General features: G+C 38.5%; 1 protein-coding gene across 7 annotated transcripts in view; it reads left to right on the plus strand.

Moving 5' to 3' along the window:
• Window positions 1–23,226, plus strand: part of DENND5A (DENN domain containing 5A) — a 73,081-nt gene that overhangs the window by 12,568 nt on the left and 37,287 nt on the right. For 5 of the 7 annotated variants that reach the window (XM_071808916.1, XM_071808912.1, XM_071808914.1 and 2 more), the window contains exons 2-5: window positions 9,085–9,156; window positions 9,745–9,854; window positions 10,553–11,213; window positions 18,702–18,889. In XM_071808916.1, coding sequence (XP_071665017.1) covers window positions 9,085–9,156; window positions 9,745–9,854; window positions 10,553–11,213; window positions 18,702–18,889 — 1,031 coding nt within the window. The remainder of the gene's footprint in view (window positions 1–9,084; window positions 9,157–9,744; window positions 9,855–10,552; window positions 11,214–18,701; window positions 18,890–23,226) is intronic. The other 2 variants (XM_071808913.1, XM_065838313.2) reach the window with 1 other exon arrangement.

Genomic DNA, 23,226 nt, shown 5'->3' on the forward strand with positions numbered 1-23,226 from the left:
CTTCTGCCACTTCCCTGCCCCACCTCTTCCCGCCTCCCTTGAAATGGTACCAGAAAATTGAAAACAAAAGCTTTTGGTTTCCTGACTGTACAATCACAGAATGCAGATGTCCTCAGCTGTTTTTCTGTGGTGCTTTAAATTCATTGTTGCAGCATTTGAAACTAATCCAGAGTGTGTGTGGCAGTGTGTTCTGTAATCAGCTAGACGAATGCTGACACTTAAATGATGAGTGGAAATCTAGTAATGCCTAAATTTTCATTTGCCGTAAAAGGCTTGGAAGAAGTTGTTATTGAAGCAATGGATGATCAAAAGATTATTAGTTTAGACTAAATATCCAGTTAGTGAAATAAACTCTTGTTTGTTTTATTTTGGTTCACAATGAGGTTCTTCATATTACAATTTTTGAATTCTGGAAAACAAGAAAACAGGAAGACAACAGGATCTTTTACAGTTGACAGACTAGGCTTAACTTGTCCCTTTGTCCTTTTCATCTTTTTAGTGACTGCAGTAGGAAGAATTGTGTTGTCTGCGGAACATTCAAATGTATGTTCTGTACTGAAAGGAAGGTGTTCTCATGGGATTGGGATAAGGGATTGTTATAAGCAAGTTTGGATTCTCTAGATGACAAACATGCCAAATAAAAATTAGTTCCTTTCCTCACTCCGGTTATTTTCTTCCTCGAAAGAGAGTCCTTGAACTGTTAGAGATGAGGGATGGCACCCCACCCAACTCACTGTTCAGCTGCACTGAAGATAGACACCTGAGTAGAGGACAGTGTGTCCATCATGCACATTTGCACCTTTGTTTTAGAAAGGCAGACACTGGATTTCCTTTGCCTTTGAGCTTTTTTGTCAGGGAAAGTGGAACAGAAACTTGCATAGAGAAGCTTTTAGAGAAAGTACCAGATGCGAAAATCATAGGTTGTAGATGTGTTGCAAATCCAATGGAATGACAGCTGCTAGTGATAGTGAATGAAACCCCTGATTCCAGTTGGTTGAATGGCAATGCTGCAGTAAAATAAAAGTGATCCTGGAGGTTTTCTCATATGGATAACTTGATCCACTTAAAAAACTGTTAAATTCATCATTCCAGTAACAAATTATCTGATCTAACCACCACTTGCTTGCACTGTGCCTGGTGCTCTTGCCAACAGGGGGAAGAAAGGTTAGAAGTGCAGGACAGAGGGATTACGTGTTTCGGAATAAAAGGGAAGAATTCTTGTTTGTGTATATCCGAGGAAGAGGTTTGTTGGGGAAGAGAGTCCCCTCTAATGAGAAATACGTGCAGTTCTGCTTAAGGAGGAGGAACCAGAAGGAAGGAAACAGATTGTAATCTGAAGGCATTTGTCCATTGTTGGAGTGACTGCTTGCTTACAGATTTGGCAGCTGCAGCTTTCTTGAATTATGGTTTTTATTCCAAGAATTCTTGTTTAATGAATTTCTTTCCTGTCTGCCAAACTTCACATATTTCTTTTCTAATTGTAGATTTTTTTTTTCCCCAGTGACATATGGTTTAATATTTGTTAAAGCAGGAATCAGAGAAAATTACTCTTTTGTTTTTAAATTAAAATTTGGCTAATTATTAGTATATTAATATCTTTCTAGGTATGTATTAAAAGGACTTTTCTGTAATATTAGAAAATGGAGTTCTGAAAAATTAGAATGATATTGCTCTACAGAAGGTGAGATCTGGGGATATTGCTTTTTGTTTCTTGTCTACTTTTTAAGGGCTAGAATGAATCAACAGGTTGCTATCTCACTTCACATCGAGTACGGTAGAGGCCATATAATTTAATTACTTGTTTGATTATCCCAGTTTGGCTCTTAAGACTTGGAAATAGGGTATTTGACTGTTTCCATTGGCAAGTGGAAATATGGCAAGTCTTATTTTTAACAGAACTCTTTTGCCTTTGATTTTAAGATATTGATTCTTGTCTTGACTGTCTTTCCATGCTTGCATGCATCTTAAGCACCTGTCTTTGCTTTTACTATGTAACCAAGTAAACTGTTGGTCATCTGCCAGTTTTACTAATTAAGTCCTCAAGTCTCAGTGTGCACACCACCTCTTCCCCACAGTAATCCCCTCCACCTAAATTGCTCTCATTTGCTTCATACTTTCGTTCTTTCTACATGTGGATTCCAGAAGTGTGCACGCGATCTGCTTTGCCAGCCAAAATATTTTCATTTAGACTTGGGCCATGAATTTTAGCACTTGAATAATTTTGTTTGGTAAACATAAATATTTACCTTAGCACCTATAGCTTTATTGTGTGTACTGAAAAGGATTGCTGACTGAACTGGGAATCCGACTGCTATTTATGATATTAGCTGATGGTTTTAGATTAACTTAATTCTAAATGTGTTGTGGACTGCTGTAATTCTTTTATCTTTGGAAACAATTCAGACTTGTTTTCTTACATGTTAGGCCCTTTGACAGGCACATTATTGCAGTTACTCTGTTTTCACCCAGAATCCAAGAATGAGAGAGGTTGTTTTCACAATGTCTTGCAGTGTCCATTTTCACCTAAGTATGGCTTTGTGCTTTATTATATATTTAATTGAAAGCAGGATAGAACTAGGCTGTTCTCTGGATAGTGTGTCTAATTCACGCACTGTTCACATCCCCTTGTTGACTGACTTCTGACTTGCAACCCACACTTGGGAAAACCTCTGCTCTTTGGCTCTCACGATCAGCTCAGGCTCCCAGGACTCCCACCATTGCAAGATTCTTTGAACTGTGACGCAGAAAGTGTGGAGGTAAAGGGTACGGCTATAGGGTTCTATGGTGTCTTCTGAATCCTAAGTTCAGTTTCTCCAGCTTGCTGCATAGTACAGGAAAGCTACCCTGAGTGTATGGCTCATAGTTTCTGTTGCTGGTACAGATTCTCATTGTTCTAATTCATTTGTCTAATTACAGCAATATGTCTCATGTTGAAGCCATTTTATATTTACTTCATTAAGACATTAATTTTAGTGGCAGCAGGCATTGCATATACAGCCTCTGTACGTTAAAAGGTTCCTGTAAGAGTGTCCTTATGTGTAAAATATAATGCTTGGATTGCATGTTATCTAATATTTTTTTTTATTTGAAGATGTAGTGTATACAATGAATGTACACAAAGACCAAATGAATTGAGTTAATAACAGGCTGTATGACAAGAATTTAAAGAAAGAAGCCACTTGGCAGAGTGAAAGCAATAAACAATCAGAATCAGTAGAGCTTTCTGGGTATCTTTGTTCTGTAATTATTTTGAGCAGATCAGTGCACTCAATGAACAAACAAAAATGGCAGTATTAATGATTCTTCAAAATCAGGGTTGTGCAACCATTTAGTTTTCTCATTGGATGCTTTTTCTCGTGACTAGGATAGCTGCTTCTGGCTTGCTGAAACAGCTGCTTAAAAACTTCTGTCTGGTATGCAGGAAGAAGTTCCTGTACAGTTCTTAGTCTTGCATGATTTTTAGAATTGCAGCACTCTAATCACTTTATACGAACTAAAACCAGATTGAATTGACAGCATATACTAAATGCTGTGATTCAGTTTTAAAAAGTTCTGTCTGCAAAGTATCCCTAGCATTTTTTAAATCAAATTATCCTTTTCTAATTAAGGACAACTTAAGCCACACACTACTGTTGTGTACTAGATAGAACTTTATTACATGAGTAGAAGCTTTTTGTGGCAGGGTGTGGGTTATGAAGAAGAATGATTAATGTATTGAAGAGAAAAAAATCTAGGGTTACAAGCATACTGACAAAGAAACAAACTACTCAGCAGGGAAATTGAATTGTTACCATCATGTTAAAGTTTTATTGGAAATTTGCATTAGAAATTTGCAATCAGTCCATCTGGATATGTGTTGCTTCTGTTACTGTGAGCTACCTGAGAGGACATGTATGATTGGCAGGCATAGCTTGAATTTACTCTATATGTGTCAAGAGATTTCAGTTCAGGTCTAGCTTATTTCATGAATACATATGAAGGTTTGACAGGAAATATGTTACTACTTAGCATGGTTACATGCAGCTAATAATAGTGATAACAATGATAAATTGCACTACCCTGTGGTTCAGGTTGTAAACAGAACTTTGCAAATGCCATAATCAAAAAAGGGAAGGGAATGGAGTGAAGGTGTGTGTCTGTGTAGGTAGGGTATTAAGTCTGGTTTTCTAGCCCTTTAAAAATGTCTCATCTTCCTCTTTTGTTGAGATTTCAAGTTTTCCTATTTTTCACAGTAAATCCACTTTTCAGTTGAAACTTGTACTTCTTCACATGTTAGGGAGGAGATCATAAGTAATTGAAACTGCAAGTTGTCCAATCTAGCTATTTTTCTTATTACTGTGTTGGAAAAACTTCTTTTCTTTTCCTGAAGAGTAATACAGAAGGCAGTGAATCAGACTTTTCTCTGGATAAATCAGGAAAGAGCTAAAATTAGACCTTCAGTATTCATTTTTTAAATTCCCCTTCAAAGCCGAGGAAAGCCTGGTAGATAGTGTTTTGCAGGTTATCGAATTGAGGAATGCTTTAGTTCATTCTAGTATCTGTATTTATATAATATCTAGTATTTTTTCTCTCTGTATAATCTTATAGAAAAGTGTTACCCCTTGGTATGGATAGTTTCATGCAGATACTTCCAAAGGAATGTTGCCCTGCACAGGTTGGAAACTCCGTGTAGTATCTCTGAGGTTGTAAATCCTAATTCTCATCAGACCAAGACACAGACACAGCTGTCTTCAGCTCACAGGTTGAGCAGCAAGAAAAGTAATACAGGTGAGAGCAGGGAGGAGCATGAAAATGAGAGCCAAAGAGGCTGCCAGCATGCACTACAAAGCTACATTGTGATACGGCTTATGTTCAGTATTGGGTGACTCAGTAAGGCATCACTCAATAAAATGCAGTGTAGTTGTTAGTTCAAATGTTGGATACTTGGAGTATATGCGTTAACAGTTCTAATGTGCTTGTAATTAGGAAGTCCAAATTATAGACATGTAGGCCAGCATCATTTAAGGTGGTATAAATAATGTTAGAACTGGAAGTCTGTCAGGCCGTATGATTCCATATACTGCAAATTGTATTAGATGGCTGGCAGAGGAATGGTGTGAGCTCCAACACAGCTGTGAAAAGGGGCTGGTTTGAATTATGTTCCAACTAAACGTAATGTGTTTTAACTCTTTGGTCGTCTTGAGCAGGTTTGTTGTTTCCTTTATACATGCAATACAGTCCATCTGGTTCAGTTTACTGAAGAGATATGAGAGGGAGGGATTGGAGAATCACCTGTGAGATTTAATCTGGTCAGTACGGAGCGTACCCCACTCCAGTCTGAGACTGGTGTGAGCTGGGCTTTGCCTCACACAGGAGGAGCTGGGTTAGGCTGTGGGTCTTGATGGCTTCAGGAGCTACTCAGTTGCCCCTGTAGGTTATTGAAACTCTGCTATAGTTCCATGTTTCCTTCCATGCACCAGTTTAGAACCTCTCTGTCTGTGGTTTACTCTTTGCTTTCCTTCTGTTCTGGAGTATTCTTAACTAAACCGTGGACATGGGTTAAACTGGATTAGTGAAACATTAATCTTTGTTAACCCCTTCTTCATTAGCTATTTTTAATCCAAATCATTTCACTGATCGTCTTTAGGGTGGGATATCACAGATAGTGTTTTTTTCCAATGACAAAGAAATTCTGAGATTTTCTGCTTCAGTGCCATTCTTCTGCTGGTTGAAGCACCAGGTCTCATTGTAAACTGGTGTTTGGATTTGTACAGTGCCTAGTGAAATGATGTTTCCTTATGCTTTTATTATATTATTTACATTACAAATTGCTGTGGGATTATTATTATTTTGAAGGTTTGGTATTGAGAAGCATGTTGATCTGAAACATCATGAGGTATTCCTGTTTTTTGTTTTCTGCTGAAATTTTTTATGTTTGTGCATTTTGTATGTTGTATGACAGTTCCTGACAAATAGTCTTACAGTTGTAGCTATTTAGTTACTGTTTCTGCTTTAAACCCAAATCAGTTGAAAGCTGGTAGTCTGTGGGGTGGTTTGTATCTTCACTTTTATAGAGCTTTTCCTATGCTGTGACGAAGAGTGATAATGTGAGAATCCTCAAATATGTTTGAAAGGCCTCCTTAGTTTCCAGCAGGAAATACTGTGTTCCATTAAAAAAAAACCAACAAACCCTTTACATGGAACTTGCACAACAGAAAGTAAGTATTTACAGAGAAATCTTGTTAAAAGACTTCTTTATTGTATTGATCAATAAGGAAAGTACTTTCTAGCCATCACTTCTGCTAGAGGAGAGGAGCCTTATGAAAAGCACAATCTGATGATAGCAGTTCTTTGAGAGTCATTAACTGTGAGAAGTTGTACTCACTCTGAAACTGATGTGATACATCATATTTTTATCAGTTTATCTTCTCTTATGTCTTCGTTTTATTAGTTCTACAATAAAACTTTATCCATTTTTGCTGATGGATTTATCTCCTGCATTTGTTCAACTTGCTGTTCTCTTCAGTGTTTTTATTAAAACCACTTCAATTAGTACCAAATTAGTCAGGTGTCTAATTTGCACAGAGACAGATCTTGAAACCATGAGTTTTTTTTGCCTACTTGCTGGTGCTCAGGTTCTCTTTAGTCATAATGGCAAGAAAAGAGGGTGACCAGTGTCCTGGAGTTGCACAAATCACCTCCTGTTCCTGGGTTGAACTTTCCAGATGTTGTTGGTGAGCTCTCACTTAAGATTCCCTGCCCTGTGTGTATCTTTGGAAGCAGCATTGCCCAATCTGAAGGTCAGTGGTTTGCTGTATTACAAGCCTGAAGGTTCTTAAAAAAAGAGATAGCAAAAGATGGAAGACTGTGCTGCTGCAAAAGAGAAAATGAGCATCACACTTGTGCAAGTCAACACGAGAAACATGGATTGGAGCTGGGTGGCTCTAGAAAAGAAGCGTAACATGGAGGCACTTTGGCCAGAGCAATGTCTGCGCAACAGCTGAGTTGTTTGAATTATAGGAAGGCATGTAAGTGTTGCCTTACGTTTCTGCCTGGATCAGGACTCGGTGGGTTTTCAGAAATCAATTTCAGTATTTTCATTAAATTATAGACTGACTTCAGGTCTAAAAACTTTAAGTGTTTGTTGGACAACTGTCTCTTTGGAGGAGATGGGGCAAGACTTCTTAAAATGTATAAGCATCCATTTGGTGTGCTATATGGTGTTCTGTGGTGTGTGGTGTTGGTTTTGTTAGTTTGTTTTTTTAATCAGAGGGGAAGAGCAGCATAATGTATGCTGCAATATAAATAATCTTACTGAAAAGGTCTTTGATTCAGAAATATCTTAATATTTCCAAACTATACATGACCTTGGACATAGACGAACTCAGTGATGGTGGTGTGCAGTGTCCAAGTTCACGAGAAAATTTAGCTTTCAGGTATTTTCTCCCTTATATGTGTGTGGAAGCAAAAATAACAGGAACAAACCAGCTTAGTAAATGTCTGTGGTTTTTCCTCAATTATCTAAAAGTTGACATTACATCATCTGCACAGATGCAAATATAGAAAATAGTAGGTGTGTTAAATCTCCTGACTTATTTTTAAAACCTCTTTTACAGAGGATTCTCTTGAGTGTATGTTTGTGTCAGTAGCTAGAGATGTGGCATTATGTCCATTTTTCTTTCTCTTTCTGGGAGATTGGAAGTTTTTTCAAATGCTTATTTTAATCTTTTAAGATTGTTTTTAGCTCTTGCAGAAGTGCTTTGTTTATGTTTTATGTCACTGACACTGCTTTTTCCCATTAAGGCTGTAGTTCTTTCTTTTTTTCCTGTCCCTCTCTTTATATGTGTTTCACATTTTCCCAAATATTATTTTTTTTTTCTCTGAACAATTATGTTATTGAACAAAGTAATAAATAATGTAGCTGAGTGCTTTTGCATGAAAATCAGTGCTAAAACCCAGAGGATTAGCAAACTGGATGTGACTATTTTAGGGATTGTGAGACCTGTCCGAGGTCCTGATTCAGGATTAGTTCCCTGTTCGAGGTAATATTTAAGACTTAGTTTAAATAAAATCCAGAGTTACAACTTCTCAGCTGTCAGGGGATTCCTTAAGCATTTCATGGAAGTGAAGTTTTGTTTCGTATGTGTTTCTTAGTTTCTTTATAGGCATTTTTATAACTCTCCGTGTATGGCTACTTTGTGGAGGTTAAGTGTACAAAATAAAGATCTTAAACTGGCTTAGTAATTGGACTTTAAATATTACTGTAAAAGTACAGAACAAACCCAACCAATTCTGAAACTGATTTGGATTGCCATGTAATTGCTGCATGTAAGAAAACAAATGAGGAGTTGAAGTGTGTTTTCTCTTTTGCAGGTGTTGCTGAAATAGTTTGATTTATTTAAAGCATATGATTTCACGCAATTGTGTCTGATTGTTAGTGCAGCTGTCAACAGCTGCATGCTCATTTAGCTAATTGCATTCCAGTAATATAGCGAAACTTATTTTAGGATACTCAGTTGTGCCCATTTGTGGTTATTTTGTTTTGTTTTTTGAAACAACTACACATATTCAGAAGATTTACTGCAGGAAGTTCTGTGCTATCAACATGAACAATCATTGCTCTAGAGGAAATTTGAGAGCCTAAGAACAAGACTATATCAGCCAGTGTGCTGTGTGGATAGCATCTGTGAAAAGCTGGATCATACCACTTGAACTCATGTAGTTCTAAAGCCCTTGAAATGGTCTTGGCATTGGGGTTAGCTTCATCATGTGCTCTTTGGGAGTATTTTACAGTTCAATGTGTAAAACTTTCATGTAACAAGCAGCTAATTCCTGTTGCTGCATCAGCATTCTGGTTGTGTACACAGGAGCTATGAGCTATAGTATTTTACACGCTGATCATCTCCTTCAAGAAATATGTACCTGAAATGAGGAATTTTTATAAAGTTGTATGTGTAAAAAGCATATTAGGAGAATAGACTATCTCTTATGCATGCTAATTCTATATAGAATGCTTGCATATTTTTTAGTGGTATGTGTTAGCAACATAATTACAGTCAACAGTATGAAATTTATAATGCAGTGTTGTTTTTATTTGTTATATAGCTTTATGCCAGTATATACAGGCCTCTAAAACCCGAGATGGTGCCAGCCGTTTCATTTCCAGTGCAACAGAAGGTAAAGGAAAAAGTGGGGATAAAAAAGCACATTTTTGTTCATCTGATAGCCTGTCTTCATGAGCATTCATGTGGTTCTTGATCTTTTAACCTCCTAGACTCTCTCTTCACAGCTAACTTCTTGTAGATGGTGGATACCCTTTCTTTCTAAGTCTTGAAGAAGAAATTAGTGATGCCATTTGTATGGCTGTCTTAAAATTACATCATCTTTGCATCTTGTCTATTTGTGCTTTTCTTCAGTAATAAAATTCCACTGAAACGGAAGCTTTAGCTCTGCTTTAACAAGAATCCAAAATACCTGAAGAGCAGCTTAGAGAGTTGTTCTCGTGACCGCAATCTTAAGATAGTCGCACTTAAGGAAAAGCACAGATACTTAATGATGTAGAAACATTACAATGCTAATTCTTGCTAATATCTTCAGTCTGATTATATGCTGACTAACTGTCTTGCATTTTCTGTTTCTCTTAAAAGGAGTGTGTGCTTAATTCACTTACCCTCGCATCTGCCTGCTGATGTCCTGCTTTTTGTCCTTGTTTGAGCTTAAAAAGAGAATGAGATATTTACTTCTGCATTTTTCTTTCATCTGCAGGGGAAAATTTTGAACAGACTCCCTTAAGACGCACATTTAAATCCAAAGTTCTTGCTCGCTATCCTGAGAATGTTGAATGGAACCCTTTTGACCAGGATGCAGTGGGAATGGTCAGTATCATTTAATGGCTTTTGGTTTTTAAGGCAAAAACTACCTTAACAATTGAAGGCATTCATCTGTGTTTTCTTTGGCAAGAAAGTGTGATGTCTGTTGTAGACTGGAAATAATAATGAATTTCTCTAAATTGTGCAGGCCCAAAAGGCCTTTTTATTTAATTGAGATTTTTTTTTTAAAGGAAATTAAGTTAAAACATGTAAGTGGTAAGTCCCTTGGAAAGTGTTTTATTCTTTTACAACTTTTTTGTTATGTTCGAAATAATTGTTAGAGAAATAAATTAGTTTGCAATTAATGAATGTTTTGTGCGTGATTTTTCTGTTTAATGGAATGAGGTATGGTTTCTCAATTTAGATAAAATATTGTACTTTTTTCTGTCAGATTCCTGGTCTTAGTGACCAAAATACTTTCCTTTTTCTGAGTTTGAATTCTTTTATTTTATACCCATTGAGGTTGGTAACAAAATGGTTGAGTTTCAAGTAAAACCTGCATGCGGCCTTTTTAATATGTTCCTGTATTTTTTTCTGACTTAGATGCATATTACTGTATTGTACAGAGGTGTAACACTTAATAGAATTTAAAGTGAATGTCAGTGTCCGAATTCTAAATCCTGTTTTCACCAACGCTTCTGGGGACAGGAAGAGAGAAAAGTGTGTTTTAATTGATATTATTTCCCCTCCCGGCTTTTTTATAGCTGTGTATGCCTAAAGGGCTTGCTTTCAAGACACAAGCAGATTCCAGAGAACCTCAGTTCCACTCTTTTATTATTACTCGTGAAGATGGCTCACGGACATTTGGATTTTCTCTCACGTTTTTTGAGGAGGTTACTAGCAAACAGATCTGCAGTGCAATGCAGACGTTGTATCACATGCACAATGCTGAGTACGACATTCTTCAGACTCCCCCCACGAATGACAAAGGTAGCTGCAGCAGCACCGGAGACTGCAATGGCACTTCTGTTTCAAAGCTACAGCGTTTTAACTCCTATGACATCAGCAGAGACACACTCTATGTCTCAAAGTGCATTTGTCTGATTACTCCAATGTCTTTCATGAAGGCTTGTAAGAAAGTGCTAGAACAACTTCACCAAGCAGTGACTTCACCTCAGCCGCCACCTCTACCTTTAGAAAGCTACATCTACAATATTCTCTACGAGGTTCCTCTTCCTCCAGCAGGAAGGTCATTAAAATTTTCAGGTGTTTATGGACCAATTATCTGCCAGAGGCCAAGCACCAGCGAACTACCATTATTTGATTTTCCAGTTAAAGAAGTCTTTGAATTGCTTGGAGTAGAAAATGTGGTTCAACTCTTCACCTGTGCCCTCCTGGAATTTCAGATACTGCTTTATTCACAGCGTGAGTACTTGTGTTTTTTTTGTTTTTGTTTTTTTTTTTCTTGTAGTTGTACCAACACAAGGTCTTTTTGTTTCTTGAATTTTTAAAAACCACACAAACAACAGAATAGCTGCATTAAAGTGGTGACAGCATGCTAATGCAATTAGGCTGATCTATATGCAGGTTGTAATGTAAAGAAAAGAACTGGAGTTGCAGAGAGAGCATTGCGTTGGTTCCTGGTTTTAGACACCTAAGCTTATAACTTTGCAGTTTCACATGATCTGCTATATTCATGGACTGACTGTCCTGTGTATTGTTGTCTGGGAATGCTGTGCTGTTGGCTAGAGTACTATGCCTTCTCCCATGTTCCTCTTCAGCTGCCCAGCTGAATTCCCTCCTATCTCTGCTGACATATCCATGAGTTTTGAGAAGACACATAGTTAATTATATATGGTTCTGAAGAAGAATTAACAGTGAAAATATAATTTTCTCTTTGAGTACCCAAAGTGATGTTTCAGTTGTTACTTTGAAATAAAATTACCCAAAAAAAAAAAGCTTTGACTGAATTTAAATCCCAAATCTCTGTTAAGACCTTGAAAGAGTTATTGCTGAAGTCACATAGATAAAACTTGCTTTGGAGAGGATAGACAGCAACTAAACTGAAATAGCATCTGTTTATCAATAAGTAATGTGTCAGTGATATCCATTTTCTGTGTTGAAATTTGAGAATTCTGGGCTTCTTGCTCTGCATACTGTTACTCTAACACAGACTATGTGGAGTTATGGCAAAAGCTATTTTTTCTAGTATTTTTTTTTTTGTCCCAAGCTGGCTAATGTTAGTCCAGACTCACCCATCCGTAATGGTGTGGTTTCAAGTGGTCAGACTGCATTTTGAACACTGTTTTATAGTAATGGTAAAGAACTCTGGAACACTCCAAGACAAATCCAGGGATAGTCCATGGTGTTACTGAAATCTGGTTTTGATGTTTTCTTACATTGAGCTGTCACTGAAATACATGGTATAAAAATGGTAACTATTTATAAAACATAATCTGCAGTTATTAGGAACATTATTTTATTAGCATGAAATACAGATGTTTGTTTGTTGACATGTGTGCATAGACTAAAGCCAAAGGTGGATTTTGTGTGTATAGTCAAGATGATTTAGAGTGTAAAATGGCAGCAGGATGATAGTCACAGTTCTTGCATTGTTTTATATAAACACTGTTAACTACCAGAGAGAGACTGTACAGTAATTCAAATACAGTAAACAAACCTTATTGTGCTTGATAATGTCTTGGATTTAAAAAATAAATTACTTCGCTTATTGTTCGTAGAAAAATCTTGCCTAGAAGACAAACTTTCATGGTTTCTTCAGAAATGGATTAGGCCTTTATATGTTTGAGATTTAGGGTGAGTTTTTCTATGTGGATCTCCGAGTCCCACCAGTGGAAGCTTCAAGCATCAGCTCTTCCGCCGCAGGAGAACACAGCGCAGTTGTGCTCACTGTGGTTGTGCCCGAGACCCTCCTGTGGTGGGAGCACATGTGCCTGGCCGGTTGGAAGCACCACAAGAAGAGCAAGGCATGCATCGCTGTATTGGAACAGTGTTCCCTGATCTGTTTCCAGGCCATCACATTATAAGTGCTCTTTTCTCCCGGGCTGGAACTCAGCTCTTTTCTGGACAAACCTGTATTCTGCATTCTCTTTCCCAGTCATATTCATAGGTTCAGGTTTTTTTTTCTTGTACACTTTCCAAGTGTCTGATCAGTAGCTAATTAAAGAAGCTTAAAATAGCTTTGGAACACTTGAGTTCCTTGTTTGCAGGCCCAGACATATGGAATTCAAAGGGATCCGCGCAGCTGAAGGCCTGTGGGCCTGGCTCTTTGTGACGGTTTCTGTTCACTGTTCCCCTGCCTCACCCCAAGCTTAGGCTGCGTTGGCCTGTGTTGCACCTGATGGATGTGTCTTGTCTCTCTGTCAAGTTCTCACCTATAGTTTCTTGCTGAAAAGTCTTCTTTCACTATAAAAATGATTTTAGTTATTTGTTTACAGACTTTTGGCCCTCAGTTTTGGACAACCAGCTGTGACAGTGCCCTCTCAGTAGCCATAGGTTTTATGAAATGTAGATTCTCTTAAGTGCTTTCTGAGGGGTCTAATCTCTGATGCTCAGAATGCTTTCAAAGCTCCCAGTGACTTGATAACAGAATTTACTACCTACTGCTGGCATTGCCAGTAGCCAAGTTGAAGACTCCTTTTCTGAAATGCTTTTGATACACATGCACTTTATTTTCGTATTACTTGAAATGGGAGAGTGAAGTATTTTGAAGTCCTAGACAGTCAATTTCTTCCTGTAATTTCTGTTTTTGTCTTTTCTAACCATGATATTATGGTTTTTTTCTGTATGGCAATGATTTGAAGAATGTTTTAGTAAAGCAATTGCTTGCTTCACTTAGGAGGATGATATCAGTAAGAAAAGGAAGCTTCTGAGTGAGATTCTGGTTGTCTATACCTTTGCTTACCAGTTTCCTTCCTTTGTTTTGGTTTATTTAGATTTATTTTTTTAAAATAATCTTTAACCGGAATATGCTCCTGATACATTCTACTCTCTCTTCTGTATGCTAGACTAACATCTCTGTTTTGCTGTTTGTAAAACAGGGAATGTTCAGTGCAGATACAGGTGATGGTGCACTCAGTTCTACATGGAATCAGATATTGCTTGAACTTTTGCGAGGGCTTGCTCATGTTCTTGCACATGCAGTAATGTGAGGCCTAGGTTGTCCTTAAGAATATAAATGTGTTTGGTTTTGGTTTGTTTTTGGTTTTATGTCCTTTGTGTTTATTAAATCTCTTGGTGCTCAAGCCTGTGACAGTTGAGGTGGTTGGGGTAGTTTCTGGTTGTCCTAGGTCAGATGAGATTGTGATACTTATTGGGTGGACTTAGATTTAGAACAGTACATGTCAGGATCAGAGGGTTTGCTTGTGAGATTGACTTTTTTAAAAAAACAGGCAAATAAACAAAAACCCTACCACCCCCCAATTGAAACAAAACAAGCACAAAGCTCTGCTGCCAGATGCAATCCATTTTGAAACAAATTACTTAGCATCGTAAGTTGCAGTCAGTCCTTGGAATAGGAGTAACTTCACTTGGCAGTGAATGTGTTTTGCTTTAAGATTCCTTTGACATATTTCTGACTTCACACATCTGGAAATTCTTCATTTGTCCCACTATATTGGCACAGCCTGTATGTTTTGGATCAGTGTAAGCCAAATGTATGAATATCTCAATTTGATTGACCTCAAAGGAGTTGTCTCCCATTTAGAAAAGGGTTAGAGGAATGCAGGTGCCTGCGAGACAGTGAAGAATCTGAAGCTGCTTCTAGCGCTGAGCCAGTGCCCAGGAACTGGGAGAGCCAGCGGTGCTGGAGCCGTTCAGCACTGCCCTCACCATGCTGTTCTGCGGGAGCTGGTTTGCATTCCTGCAATTTATGTTGCTCTTGTATCTGTGAAACAGACATATTCCTTATCTCTGCAGAGCACCTAGAGCTCTTCTAAAAAGTGTGCACTGGTTTGAGACAACTGTGAAATCTGCTTGGAGCTAAAAACAATAAAAGGAGAAACATAGTGCACCACTGCCACAGACAATGATCGTGAACATTTTTTATTTTCTGGGTATTTGCTGTCCACTCCCATTTTGAAGTACAAATAAAGGATTTTTTTCTGCTTTGCTATTGAATCACTCCTCCCCATTTGTGTTTCGCTTGCTTAAAATTTTGTTCACTCTGGAGATTTAAAGTATTAGTTCTATTTCCTTGCAGCATTAGTCCCGTGTTGCTCAACTCTAATCTCTCATGTAGCTCATTTCCTTGTGCTTCCAATGATTTAGGAAGCTTGCCGCTTGGTGCAGGCATCTTTAATCAGCCTGTTGGACACAAGTTAACATGAGTAGGAAGTACTTGGACTCGCTGCTTTTACTAACGGCAGTTCTTTCTTACTGCAGTTACAGGTTTTTTGAAGTAAAAGGCCCAATTAAAGTGACCTGTGCTTTCTCTAAGGAGTCTGACATACTGAAAGCCTGTACTCAGAAAAAATTGTTGAAAAATGTTTCTTTTACACCATGCTTTCAGCTATGAACAGGCATGCCTCAGGCAAACTCTCCAGGCAAGGCTTTATTCTGGTGGCTCAACTGCATTGCATGCTACCTTTCCATAGGGACTGGGTACATAATTTTTTCCCCTTCAGGTTAAAGAGAAGCCTAATCCTGGCAAGCAGCCCATCTTTCTGGTTTATCCATATAGTTTCTGACCATACCAAAGTCATCTGTGGTCCACCACTGTAGGGGCACCTCTCTACCTTAAAGCAGCAGTGTGGGAGTTGCATGTGGAATGGAAACTACTTGACAAATACAAAAGTATTTAATTGTAATCCATAAAGTAGGAAGATTAGAAGGAAAAATATTCTGGAATGTGACAATGTAATGGTTTTTAATTTGGCCTAGTCAGAGAATTTCTGTAGGCACTTGATAGACTTGTAGTAGGATGTGAGAATGGAGAGGTGGAATCATGGTTCTTAGAGCTGGCACCTTCTTCCCATCCTGCTCCCCTCTCTGCAGACCCAAGATACCTCAATTCTTCTTCTGGGCTTACTTGCTTTTTACAGATCAACAGAAATGCCTAAATATATTAGATATAAATGAATCCTAGTGTAACTTACTTCTCATACACACTATAAAGCAGGGGTGTCAAATTCATTTTCACTGGGGGCCACATCAGCCTCATGGTTGCCTTCAAAGGGCCAAATGTAATTTTAGGACTGTATAAATGAGTTTTTAGGATTTCAGGACCATGAAAATGAGTTTGACACCCGCTACTTTAAAGGATAACATATTTTACCTACAGTGATTGGTTAGAAGAACAAGTCAGCTTTTTTCTGTGTTCTTAAGAGATCATGTTAAAAAGTAGTGGATTTTCTTTTCCTTGCACAGTGATTAATTAAAGTTCTTTCCAAACTAATAGCACATTAGTGGTATGTCATTTTTTTTTTCCCTAGCAGTGATTCTATGTCATTTGCACCAGAATAAACATATTCTGGTTTCAAAGACAAGAGCAAGATCACTACTGAAGCACTTCTTCCCCTTTTAATTTTATTATTATTATTCTAAAATCTTATGTAATGCTTTAGTACTAGCAGTGTGCTGCTTTCTTCTTTCTTAAAACAAAAAAAACCTCCATACCCTCTCAGGATAGGTCTAACTTAATAAAACACTTAAGTTATTTTGGTTTATGTTTGCAGGCTTCTTGCCTTTGTTGTTGCCTTTTGCCAACAGCTCCTGACATGCACAAAGGCTGCAGAATGTAGTCAATGTTACTTGGAGGGTATGACCATGCAGGCCGAATAGTTGGGAATGGTTTAAGCCATGTGGATATCCAGGGTCAGAGAACTGCATTTGCAGATAACTTGGCTGCAGGAGGTAGCTGCTAAGTGGATAGAAATTCTGAATTATTGATGTTACTTTGTAATTAATTTGAAAGGCTAATAATGAAGTTAGCTTAATGACAGAGAGAGAAGTTGTATTTAAATTAGCCAGCAGGCTTAGACAGGGGGTGTTGTGTAGTAGGAAAACACTGTTTCTATTCTGAGACTTGTTCTTTCAAATAAACAGCTCAATAGGAACCAGCTGGAATGTTAGTGTATCTGTGGCTACATTTAAAATTCCTTTTAAAGCTGAAGAAAATAGGGTATGGAATAGATTCTGCTTCTTCCTGAAGCGTACCATTAATTCATCACTTCTTTGCAGTCAGGCTGTGATTAAAGCTGCAAACCAATAAGTAATTGTGTAGGCAGAAACTGGTGCCCTGGCAGAATGGGGGAGCACTGCTGGTGATGTTCATTGAGTGTTTCCTAAATTCTTCAGTCCAAGCAAGTTTGGTCAAAAACTTTAAATTGTTTAAGCTATTCTTGCTTGTTTTGTTTGTAGGCTCCCTCAGTCACAGTAGATCTACTGTGAGGCGATGACAAGTAGCTCTGTGCAGTAACCTTTTCCACTAGCAGAGCTTGATCTGAAAAGGAAAATCAAAAGCCTAGATTTCAGAATTATGACTGATGTTTGCAAAACCTGTGTGGAGTTATTCTGGGTTATGGGACACCTTGCAGACCCCAAACTCTGTAGCTTTGTCTTCAAACAAAGTTAATCATGAACGCTAGGAACTGAATTTCTTGGCTCTTTGTCTTCTGCTATCTGAAGTCTGAGTGGAAGATGGCTGAAGAACAGAATTATAGCAATAGCCTTAAAAAGTACATGGCTAAGCTTAATTTTTCTCCAGAGTGTTTGTTTAGAACAGATGTTATTTTTTCAGGTTTCATCTGCCCTCTGCTACAGCGTGCAACAGCTTCAGAAACCTCAGCACCTGAACCTGTGCATTCAAGTGTCTCTGCCAATTTGATAGTGTCTGTAGTTTTATGAACATGTTAGGACATGTGTACCCCACACCTCACCACACATATGAAGGATGCTGGTTTTCTTCCCCATTCCTCCTATTGCCCCCGCTTTCCTGGCTGGAATTGGATGTTGCTGCAGTATCATGAAAAAAAAGCATCCTATGTTTCCAGTTTGTACTATTAATATATTTATAACTTGACTAAAGGCAGGAATTGTCTTAATTGTGGGCTTGTTTTACACTCTCTCTACCCTGGCAGCTCGGAAGCAGTCTGACTGTTCCAGCAGTTGTAACAGCCCACACACTCCGAGTTCATCTGGTGTTGCCTCCTCCTTTACAGTGCATAGGTATCAAAAACCATTAAGGATGATTCTGTAGTATAAGAGAGGAGGGTGAGGTGTTGGCCCAGTATACTACAATGTTAGCAGCTCTAGTCACCAGCTGCTGGATAAAAAGATCCTTTGGTATGTGTGATGCACAGGGGCATTTAGCACTGCTGGTAAATTCTAGGAGATGAGTTGTTTTTACACGGAACTGAGACTTGGGTCATACATGGCGGAGGATAAATGAAGCTGGTCCTTTTTTTTTCTACATAGTTATTTCAGTCACACTGTTGGGTTGGCTGCCATACAGCATGCTTTATAGACATTCAATCCCTCTTTTAAAAATGTTTATTTGGAGATACCAGATGCCTTGGGTTTCATCCAAAGCTTCCATAGAAAACGGAGAAATTATTTCCGATGTGTTTCTTAGCCAATTACAATACTACTTCCATACTCAAACTGGTGTTCCTGGTAATCATGGTATAGGTAGCAGAGGGTGACTTAATGGATGCTAAGACTCAATTTACTAATTTCCCTATGACTTGTAGAATGACCTACTTTGCATTGAGCTCTCTTTGTTGTTGCAGCAGAATGTGCTTAGGTGTACAAGTCTGGGTTTTCATTAAGATGCCACTCAGCTAGTACTGGGTTTTGTGGTTTCTGTTTTAAAGCAAGTTCACATTTTTTGAACTAAAATTCATTTGCTTAAAAATGTTTGTGAAAGAAATATTTTTTCTTGATGTTTTTCAGATTATCAAAGACTGATGACTGTGGCAGAGACCATCACAGCACTAATGTTTCCATTTCAGTGGCAGCATGTGTATGTTCCTATTCTTCCAGCATCCCTCCTCCATTTTCTAGATGCCCCTGTCCCTTACCTCATGGGCTTGCACTCTAATGGGCTGGATGACAGGTCTAAGCTGGAACTTCCTCAAGAGGTGAGAGGAGCTTGTCTCAATTGATTAAATATTGTACATGACTATGAGAGAAGAGAGAAATGAACCAAAACACTAGTGCTAACTGTAACAGCCATTGTCAAGTTCTTGCTGGCTCTGGTTTGGGATAGCTCTTTATTTTGGAGATGCTGAAGAAAATCTGGTGAAATAGATAAATAAACCCCTGTTTCGGGAATTTTAAACTGTGATTTTACAGGTATTGATGCGGTGAGGTTACAGAAAGAACATTTTTGTGCTGCAAAACGTAGCCCTGTAGTACTAGGAAATGCAAGAAAGTGCAGTGTGAATTCCGTGACTGTGGCCAGAAGGCCACCCAGCTGCTGCGGTGGAGTGCTGAGTGAGCAAAGCTTGAGTGGTTTCAGCACTGGCTCCTTCCTGCACAGGGTTAGGTTGGGTTTCCCTGCACTGCAGTTCTGAGTTGGGGTTGGCTTATGTGGACTCAGCCTGTCAGGTGTCTGCACTAAAACTATTTCCAATTTTCTTCTAGAATGCATGCTTCAGTCTGCAGCAAAATGTCAGCATATATTTGACCAAACTGGTGCTATTGGGACAGTGCTCAGGACGTTCTCCCATGTAGTAAGACTCTGTTAACACCAGCCACTGCATGAAGGAGAAGCAAACAGTCTGTAAAGGTTCTGCAACTCACACGTGGGGCTTGGACTACGTTCAAACTGCTTAGAAGTTGTTTTTATTTACTTTATCCCACTGTTCACTCCACAAATATTCTTTTAAGGGATGTGCCAAGAGTGAGTTTAAGAGCTGGTGGTGAGGATCAGGGGACCAAGAGTGGTGTTGCTCCCTGTGGTAGCAAAGGAGATGCCTGCAGGAGCCCGGGACCGCCTGGGGGACACATGTCAGGTGCTCGGCGTCTGCCTGGCTCGGGAGTCAGCTCCATCCATCAGCCGCATGACTTCTCTCCTTGAGCGCTGTTGAATGGTTTATTTGCTCTTGTATGTAGAAAGTGCTGAGTGACAAGGATGGTCTGGCTGGCCGTTGTCAAGAAGCAGGACACCTCTGTCAGGTGGCCCGGTGGGAGCAAGTACTTGCAGAGTTACTAGCCATGGAACAACAGTGTTGGCCCCTGCTAGAGGCTGTTTACTTGTAGGTGTAACTTTGTGTGGGAAGGACTGGATAAGCCATGGCAAACACCCTACTTACAGGCACTGGTAGGTTTCTCTAATCTCTGCCATTTTCTCTGGTTGTCTGTTTTCTTCTATTATCATCTTCTTTCCCAGTAATGTAAAAGTGTGGCAGACAGAGGGTTTTGTGGTGGTGTTTTTGAATTTTGTTATCAAGCAGTGCTGTAACATAGCTTGACACAAAAAGAAAACTTCTTAAAAAAGCTGCATGAAATTAAAGACAAGATATTTTTGTGAACCTCCAGTCTGGTCACCATGCCAACATTGCTCTTTTTCTCAAATCCATATGCTGATAGTTTTCATTTGTTTTTCCTGGCAAGTTCAAAGGAAAATTTCTCTTCAAACTGTGTTATTTTTTCTGTGGAAACTAAATTATTCAATCTTTCGATTTCTTTCTTTTCTCCCTCTCTTTTTTTTTTTTTTGCACTGCCATAATTAATAACAGAGTAGTGTATGTTCTTGCCATAAAAACAGACTATTGCTTTGGTTTACTGCATTTTTACAGAGTTTTGGATATACTGACAGGCCTAATTGATATGGTTAGTATACTTTTTGGACAGAATAGCTGGTAAAATAAAATGCTTGTGTGGATATGCATGTTAATATGCACCATGGGCGTTATCAGTATTGTAACAAGCTCCTAAAAGACTGTCCTGCTTTTGTAAAGAATACTTCCAACTAAATAAACATATTATAACTTCAAATAGATATTTCAATTATTTGAAAGGTAAATTATTTTGGAGAGTCTTATCAGCTTACTTTGGAGGTTTAAAGTAAGGGTCTTTTTTCAGATGTTAAAAATTAAATCAAAGTAGTATTAAACAGTCATCTGGCATGTCAGTTTGCTTCTTTGTTTTACAGATAGCCTTTCATGAATGTGGAGGATTAGATTTTTGATCGTATCTTGCAGAGATCAGAACTGTCTGGGAGGGCAGGAAGGGGAGGACACACAGGACTGAGATACAGGCAGCAACATGCACATGTGATGGAATTTGCTGAAGGACTTAAACTTGGCCTTCTGAAGCTTCAGCTTGTTCATATTCTAAGAGTGAGCTCTTAAAGCTTTGTAGATGCTGGGTGTGACTTAGCCTGAGAAATCCCCTTGGTAGTTACTGCTGAGTAAGGTTTCCTGCAAACTGTTGAAGTCCCTGGCACTGTGGGCTGGGAATGTAGCTGTGGCATAGGAATGATCGTGAACATGTGCTGGAGACGTCAAAGATGACTAAGAAGTTATCCTGTACCAATAGATTTGCTTATATGAGAGGCAAAGTAGACCAGTAAGAGCAGGAGCTCTCTATTGTTGAGATTTTTGTTGTAGAGGGCTTATTTTAAAAAAATAACCAAACAGAAATACTCCACCCCCGCCCTGTTGCAACAAGAAGTGAACGTACCGTTTTAAAATGTAGAGGAGAATTCGGAGTGTGTACTGGTCTCACTAAGTGAAACTAATGGTCAGGATCAGTATTTCTGGTATGAATAATTTAATCGGTTAGCTTTAATATATTTAGAACTGGAGATTACAGGCTCATCTCCAAACTACTTTGCTTTGTGATGAGGCTTTCAGATACCCGTCACTTAAAAGAGCCAAAGAAGCTGTATACTGAATTCCTGACATAGCAGCTAACAAGGAACATGCAGAACATGTGCTGTACAACAGCAGAAGACATATGGATTCTATTATTTGTACTTCAATGAAGACGAATTTTTCATCAGTAACAAAAGGGATATTAATATTTAACATTGCTTATCTCTATCTCTGAAATTTGGAATGTGTATGATCTATTTATGAAATCATCTGGGTTATGTGAGGAACTTAAATTCCAAGTCCTGCCTCTAGGCTCCTGATTCATCGATAAAGTAAGTATCGGAATTTTCCTCACTTATCACAAAGAGTATATAAAGAACTGTTCTATTATTCTGTTCTGTTCTATTTATTTTGAGTTCTTCAAGACAAAGATTTTTTTTTTTAAACTGCATAAACTGCATTTCTATTGCTAATCTATTTACATGGATTCATGGGACAACTGTCATTAAAGAAAGCAATATCTCATTTAGACAAGGGCCAAAGAAGTGAGCTTTGATAGGAAATCTAGTTAGTGCTTCTCAGTTGAAGGGCATTTTGGAAGAATATAATATTTTTATCTAGCATAGTATGGATGCCTCAGTGTCACTGTAGACTTCGTGATTGTAGTTTTATAATGAAGTTTTTAAAAGACTAATTTACCTTGCTTGAAGTGTTCTAGGCTAGTGGATGTGGAAATACTGTCTGTCCCAACTTGATCAGGTTTTCGTCTTGCACACATACCATAGGGCTTGTTTTGGTTTGCTTGTGGTGGCAGTCTCCCAGATTTTGGTCAAAACTCTGATGCTTTAAAGGAATGCCTTACCCTGGAAGCATGGAAACCCAACTGTACCCTAGAAGTTGTTGCTTTGTCAGATGATCATTAATCTTCAGCAAATTATCTGCATTAGTATAAAATTCAAGTTTAGACTATTCCTTGGTTACATCAGAAAATAGCACCTGATGGAGAATTCGTTGGAATTCGCCAGTGGCATGAAGACCTGACTCTCTGTGGCTCAGTGAAATTGTAGAAAAGGCTGGTGGCTTACTATGGGATTGAGTTGCTTGTATGTGTTGGTGATACGGTGCATGTGAAGTTAAGCTTGTTCTTATATGTATTGCCGCTTTGTTGAGGGCTGTTTCTGTACGTCTGAACATCCTTGTGGTTTCACTGCGTGCTGCATCAGAGGCTTGTGAGGAACTCAGAAGAAAAAGGGGGGTGAATGGGACATGCAGTGCTAGAAGAAGGTGCTACAGAAATCAAAGGGGAAGGGAAGAACATGTAGCTGTTTCAAATGTTGCTGGCAAAAGTGTGGTTTGTTTATCAGTAAAACTGATCAAAAAAAGTGGTTAAACTAGCTTTCTTGCAGATCATAAACTGAGCAAGTACTAAAGTAAGCTGGGTTATTTTGATGTGTCTTTGAATTTCCTTTTAAATAAACTTTTGCAGTGCTATAGCAATACATTTTTAACAAGCAAATTAATCTGGGCCATTTCATGCTACAGGATTTGCATGTACATCTCCTTACTCTAATGCAGGAGAAAGGTGGAAATTGAAGTTCTTCTGAGCGAAAATAACGCTGGTTTTGCGGCACTGTTTGTTATAATCAATCCAACAA

Source organism: Patagioenas fasciata, chromosome 5, assembly GCF_037038585.1.
Source record: "Patagioenas fasciata isolate bPatFas1 chromosome 5, bPatFas1.hap1, whole genome shotgun sequence".
In the NCBI taxonomy this organism is placed as follows: domain Eukaryota; kingdom Metazoa; phylum Chordata; class Aves; order Columbiformes; family Columbidae; genus Patagioenas; species Patagioenas fasciata.